General features: G+C 48.2%; 1 protein-coding gene across 1 annotated transcript; it reads right to left on the reverse strand.

Annotated features, from left to right (window-relative positions):
- Positions 1–556: 556 nt before the first annotated feature.
- ZDHHC22 (zinc finger DHHC-type palmitoyltransferase 22) lies at positions 557–6,879 on the reverse strand. The gene is made up of 2 exons (XM_003206631.4): positions 6,142–6,879; positions 557–2,431 (listed from the first exon to the last, which is right to left on the reverse strand). The coding sequence occupies exons 1-2, from the start codon at positions 6,701–6,703 to the stop codon at positions 2,166–2,168; spliced, it is 828 nt and encodes a 275-aa protein (XP_003206679.1). The 5' UTR covers positions 6,704–6,879; the 3' UTR covers positions 557–2,165.
- Between the last annotated feature and the right edge of the window lie 7 nt (positions 6,880–6,886).

Raw genomic sequence — 6,886 nt, forward strand, 5'->3', positions numbered from 1 at the left:
AGAGGGTAAGAACATAATTTTTACTGATGTAAAACCTTGGGAGCCCTTTGCCTGTAGAGATATCTGATAAAAGAAGTTGTTGCATCAACTGATTGGTGGGACAAGAATAATTTTGGAGTCTGTCCAAGACGAGGTGCATGGCTCCGAGTGCTGGCTCAGCTGCCAGCGACAAGGTGACTGTCTGCTCACCTTGGTGCCACCTCACCAGCGGGGAATAATTTACTTTGAGATGCTGTTCATGGGCAGTGATAACACTCAATTTTCCTGTAGCTTTCCACTGAGGTTTGTATGTAATTTATAAATAGTGAGTAGAAAGTGTCCCCAAGTTGCCTGCTGGATGCATTTTTAGATTGATCATTACATTAAAGTAGAAAGGGTGAAAGGACTTATCCAAAATGTTACATCGAATTATTGACAAATTAATAAACACATCCTGACTTTTTCCTTCAGGATGTCTGTATACACGAGGTAACAAACATAGCTTCTGTCACATACAAAGACAGCTAACGAACTGTTAAAAAGCACAATACAGCCACCATAAAAAGTCAAAACACTTTTTATTGTTCACCATTAGTGCAAATACAGATTATTACACATTGCAACAGTGGTGCATTCATGCGAACACACACAGTGTGGAAAGGCTTGTATGCTACAAGTCTACAAGTTTTAATTATCCAGTTAGGGTTTTTTTAATATATTTTCATGGTTGCTTTGCTCATCACAATAGACTTTATTATTGATCCAAACATGTACACAAGTGTGAAGCTATAGAACTGCGTGCCTCTGCTGTGGCTCATGAGGAATGCAAGGATGCGAGCACGTGTGCTTCTCTACCTGGGATGCATAGAGAGCATTTTTGAGGAAGGGAAAACACATTTTTCACGGCTTGTCAGCATACTCCCCAGCTTATTAAAGAGAAGCAATGGATTTCTGCCCAGCCCACATAAGCTGATGCAGTTTGCCAAAACAACAGCTTCTTGTTGCAGGTGCTGAGGAGCTCAGCACTATGATCCTGGTCAATGTTGCTCATTCTTTCTTAAGGCACCTAGTAGCATAGCATATCTGCACTGATCTCAAGGGCTGTTGCTGCAGCTGGAAAACAACTGACACGTTAGGCTGATTAATCCCTGTAGTAATTCCATTAACCTCCTTAATGGAGTTATAACATGGATGAATTTACCCCTCTGCAGCAACGTGAGAGGGAATTGCTCTGGAGAGCCTATAAATACGGTGTGGCGGGGATGTCCGAGGTAAACATTTTGGTTTTAGTGCAAAATGTCCTGATCCACTGAAACTGCTCCTGTTTCTGGGATTCAGAGCCCCCCACAGCACCAACAGTGTCGGTGCCCTCTGCAGAGTGTGGTGCAGGGGGACGTGGGCACGTCCTTGAACGTGCTCTTGTCTCTGTCTCTCACCCAGCCTGACAGTACATTTCCTCAGACACAGCTTTCCATTCACCTCTGCATTGCCTCTCCCTGTGCTCTGCCTGATGCTGATTTATCTGCTTGCTGCAGCTTTGTCTGTGCTGCATTCCTGGACAAAGGACTGCTGAAAGCATGTGGCAAAGCTGCAGTGTTGGCATGTCATTGCACAGGGAGCGGGTTGAGACAGAAATGGAGAAATACTGGATTTCTCTCTGTTTCCTTCCTGGTTTTCCTAGCCTTTTGAGAGCAGATTTATCCGCTGCCATAGCCATGTTCACAGCCTGCTCCTTTGGAGGCTTGATTGCATTGCAGGTCTGCCAGGGAGGGCTTCTCAGTGCTGTTGCCTCCAGAACAAAAGGGCCAAAGGCACCTTGGAGGCTCCAAATGAGCAGATGTCAGTTTTGCAACTTATCACAACAACCCAGGCTCTCAGGGAGCTCCTGCTGTAGCTTGTTTGGGGACATACAGGTGGCCAAGGGCAGGGAACAGAGATCAGACTAATCCTGCTGCTAGTTCAAAGCCTGTTGCCATGTATGCAGGTGCAGTGATGCGACTACTAAGCTGCAGTATCTCTTCCTCTACATGGTTTGTGATCTCTGCATTAATAGGCTAAATTGATTCTTTTGGATAGCCGGTCCCATCCTCCTGCAGAGGCTGCAGTCTCAAGGGATGAAGTGGCCCAGCTCCTCATGGTCTGGGAGCTGGGGAGTGCTGCCTGCAAGGGATGCGCATGCAGGGTTTTTATTTCACTTTCTGCCTGCGGCAGTCACTTCCCACGTTCAGCATGGGGATGAGAAGCCCCAGCAGCCATCTCTTGCCGAAGACCTCCCGCAGATTCTCCCTCCAGGGCCGGGCTTTCACCACCATCCCCTTCCGCACCTGGTACCGTGTCTGCCCACGCAGGATCAGCAGCAGCTGGTGGCAGCAGAACCCAGCACAGGCCAGCCCAATCCCAAGCCAGAGGTAGAGCATGAGGATGACAAACATCTCAGAGCTGAGCAGAGCCCCTGCATAATGACAGTCAGGGGAGGGGAACAGCAAAAGAAGGAGTTTAGGAACCTCTCACGTGTCAGCATCACACGCAGCCCTGAGGGCCTGGCTGGCCACATTGAGCAGCCATACAAGAGGTGAGTGAGGAGAAAGGTAGGATGGTGACTAACAACACAAAATTGCTTTCCTTGGAGCGGCCAGGCAGTGCATCCCTTTCCTTGTAGTGCCCCAGGCAATGCATCCCACTGGGGAGGTGCTAAAATGGTGGCAATCTCTGCAGAGTTCTCCTTTTGTTGTTAATGTGAGGATCTGGATTTCAGAGGCAGTCTCAGCCAGAAGTGAAAGACATTTGTATGACTGCAGCTCTATCTTGAAGAATATGAAATGATTTCAGCATCTGCCTGTTAAGCACAGGGACTCAGTGGTTCCCAGGCTCCTTTTGGAAGGAGATGCAGTTCTACAGCATTTGGATGCTTCCAGAAACCTTACCATATGCACTAATACCAGGCAGACAGATTTGGGGCTCCATCACTAGACATACATGTGCCCAGAGAAGATATAGATGCCCCATCCGTGGAGGGGATCGAGGACAGGCTGGATGGGGCCCTGGGCAGCCTGAGCTAATGGGGAGCAGCAGCCCTGCCCATGGCACAAGTTGGGACTGGGTGAACTTTAAGGACCCCTCCAACCTAAACCATTCTGTGATATGTATAATAGCTGAACAATGTTTGTTGTTTTTTTTTTAATGAAAAATCAGTAATGTCTTTCCTGCCACTTGACAAATACAGCTTTCACATGAATGCAAGAAAATGAAACAGAAAACTTTCCCAAGTTCAGTCCAAATTTCTTTCTTAAAGTTGCTGCCAGAATACTCCACCCAGCCCATGGTCCCTGAGCCCAGCCTGCCTGGCGTGCAGAGTGGGAGCACAAACTTGGCACAGGCCTGCACAATGCACTCAGACCTGGGCTCTGCCTGCAGGCCACTCTGAGGGCTATTGGTGAGGGTGCTGCTTGCAGCCCCGAACTGTTGGATCATCCTGCTAGGAAAAGGCACCAGAGTCGTTCAGCGTTCACTTTAATTGCAGCATCATCTAATGAGATATCATTAGATCCCAGTGGGCTTCATGTGCCATACAGCAAGGAGAGAACAATGTCCAAGAGGGTGACAAACCCCCAGACCAATTCTATCAGAATAACTTAGGGGACCAAAGGGGAAGTACAGAGCCAAATACAGATTTCTCTGCTCTTCTGCTGGACCTGTGTGACAGGCGTGTGTTCCCTTCTACAGCTGATTTCAGATGGGATGGTGCGGAAGAAAGGGGCTTTCTTCTGAGCCTTGGGAAGACAGCTGTAAGCTTTGTTTCTATGAGCTGCTGAAATTCAGCATCAAATAAGCAATTACACTTGTTTCCCTTTGCATTTATTCAGCATCTCTCAGCCATATTTTCCAGATGTGTGCATTTTTTAACCTTATTTTCAGGCTGCCCACAAAAAGCATTTTCTATCCATTCTTTCTTGGATCTGGCCTGACCTATATTTATAGAAGTGCGCTTCATTTGCCCCTCATCACCACAGTCCACTTTAGTCTCGGGTTCATTTTGCTCTGACTGACCTGACGTGGTCTCAAGCTTATTACCATACGTTATCTATGCCAGAAAAACTGAATCACAGCCTGAAATTATAGACTCTGGGTCAGACTCCAAAATACATGCCTGAGCACGGTCTGGGAAAACGAGCCAACCAAAAATTTTCCCAGCATGGAAGCAGGAGACACTGAGTTGACCTTAGATCAGCAGATTCAACTTCTGTCCTCTCCCACCTCCCCAGCACCAAGGGCACGCTGGAGATGAAGGGTAAAGTTGTTGTTTGTTTTTTTTTTCCTGTTGTAGCAAAGCTCTGTTTGGATTCCACCTAAGTAATAGCTGCATAAGAACATTGGGTGGGCAGTCCTTCTAGTCCTTCTAGTAACTATTCTAGGTCATATTTCTCTTTCCTGCACAGGAGATAAATGAACTGATGGAAGCCCAGAACGCCCTTCCTCCTGAGCAACCGAGGCACCTGCATGTTACTGTGTCATTCCAGCTGAGGCAGAAATTCCATGGGATCATGTTTCTATGGTTCTGTTGGCTCCTGGGTGCCCAAACCCCAGCCTTGCTCCCAGCCCCTTCACATCCCATTCACACACTGCAGTGTGCCCACTTTGGCACTGTGGGTGCTGACACCAAAAGTGGGGCACTCCAGTGTGTCTTCATACATGTGCCAGGACTCATCTTGGTGCAGACGAGCCCACAGAATCAGGGAGAGAACTAATTCCTGGATAATATTCTCCCAAATCCCTGCTTTACCTTCTAGGCTGATGTGCTGAGCAGAGCTTAGGCACCAAGGAAAAATATGCCAAGTGTTTTTAATGCTAGTGAAGCTTGTGCAACACTATTTACAAAAATTCTTCTGCATGGAAAAATGACTCCATAAAAATGTCATGGCAGGATTTCATGTTTATAGTCTCTCAGTGATTACCATGACGAATCTGTTCATTTGCCAAGTAGAGATATTTGTTTGTTTTCAGATGGCAACCCTGCAAACCCAGCCTGGAATCCGAAAGCAATCTGGGGCCTTTCTGGCTCTTGTATCACCAGCAATGAACATCTCCTTATCAGATAATGATCAACAATTCTGGTGGCAGTACTCAAGCCAAAACAGACTCCAGGCCCTTCTTACTCTGTGCTCAGTTGAACCTTCAAAACTAAAATATGTGGAATACCTATTTTAGTCTGATGAAAACTGATCTCAATGTGCTCAGCATGAACTGCATGTGGGGAAAATGGCATTTTTCAGCTGTCAATTTCAGAGCAGACTCCGCTGTTTGCAGAGTAACTTGTCCCAGATCAGGTTTTATCTAGCTCTTATGTTTAGACAGAGAAAGGGAAGAGGTTGGAGAGTTTGAGAGCATGGTGAAAGGTGAAGAGACAGGGCTGGCAGAGTGAAGGAAAAGGCACAGGAACAGAATGAATGGGAGGGAAGGAGAAATCCTGAGGACATTTACAGGAGGATGGGAAGAGAAGAGAAATCAGGAAAAACAGAGGGATGAATAAGGGATGGTGAAAAGAAGACAGAGGTTGCTTTGGTTGCAGAGCTTTTCCAGAGGGCAGGAATGGATAATTTGTCTTGCCTTTCTGTGGAGCTGCATCCCAGACTAGAGTCAAGAGAGAGGTGTTTGATCAATTACATTAACAAATGCCCTGCTTGATTTCTGAAACGTGAGCCCAAATTCTCCTGTGCTAGAATCAGTAAGTTCGCTCTGACAGGAGGCAGGAGGTGGAGTAGGTGCATGACTTGGATGAAGAGAATGGACATATCTCCTCTGGGACACTCTCCACATCTGCATGTAAGACTCCCCTCACCTGTAGTACCATGAATAAAATCTCCCACCTCTGTCTAAATGCCTCAATCACGACTGCAGCCCTAGACCATCTCTGGCAATCTGGTTACAGAGTGTTTTCTAGAGTACAACACATTATGAATAGGGCTATAGATGTAACCCGGAGAGGGTCCCAGTCTCTGAAGCCATTGCCTTTAAAGGAGACTCTATCAAACACAGACAATTCTCCCCATGCCCACACCCCCCCTCCACCCATCCTCACACACAGCCAAACAGCAAAGAGCATGGCCACTATCCTGGAGCCCTGGGAGAAGAATGGGCTCCTCGTGGCCAAGGAAGGATCCTTACCTGAGAAGAACTGGCTGATAGAGTGAGGCAGAAGTGTGAGGAAGGCGAGTGGGTTTGCAAAGGACATGGAGAGTGAAGCAGAAATGTAAGCCATGCCTGCCACCAGGGAGTCGAGGCAAGCCAGAGAGGTGTAGAGGCAGAACATGATGAAGTTCCGCATGTTCCTGCTCCCAATGCAGTTCCCTGTGAAGAAACAGTGGTGGTCATGCCTCTGGGTGACTCTGGCACACAGTCTACAGTAGTGAGTGCTGGGCAAGGCTGAGCCAGGGGACCTGCTTCCATCCAGCCAGTCCGCCATCATTTCAGCTCCTTCGCCCAAGTTTAAGCCCTTGCCCAGTTCCTCAGGGGAGCTCTGGATCACGAGGATGTAGTTGCCCAGGGCATTAGCTGAGAGGAAGAGGAAGAGGGCCCCATGCAGCAGAGCAGGAGAGAAAAGTGGGGTGGTGGAGGGGTCTCTGAACATGCTGGGGATGAAGAGAAAGATCTGGAGGACGAAGGTCACTAGGGAGATGCACAAGAAGTAGGCTGGAGCAACAACATTGAGCAACCTGAGAACTAGCATTGCGGATTACGTTCCTGCAGGGGAGAGCAAGGAGAGGACGAACATCACCGCTCCGGCTGCACACTTCATCCTTCCATTTCCTGCCGGGTCCCCGGCCCCGCTCTGCTTCGGGAGTGCCCTGAGGCGGGGAAGCTCTCTCTCGCCGCCGCCCCACGGCCCCGGCGGGGCTCGGCAAAGGGGAGC

The sequence above is a fragment of the Meleagris gallopavo genome, chromosome 5 (assembly GCF_000146605.3).
Source record: "Meleagris gallopavo isolate NT-WF06-2002-E0010 breed Aviagen turkey brand Nicholas breeding stock chromosome 5, Turkey_5.1, whole genome shotgun sequence".
In the NCBI taxonomy this organism is placed as follows: domain Eukaryota; kingdom Metazoa; phylum Chordata; class Aves; order Galliformes; family Phasianidae; genus Meleagris; species Meleagris gallopavo.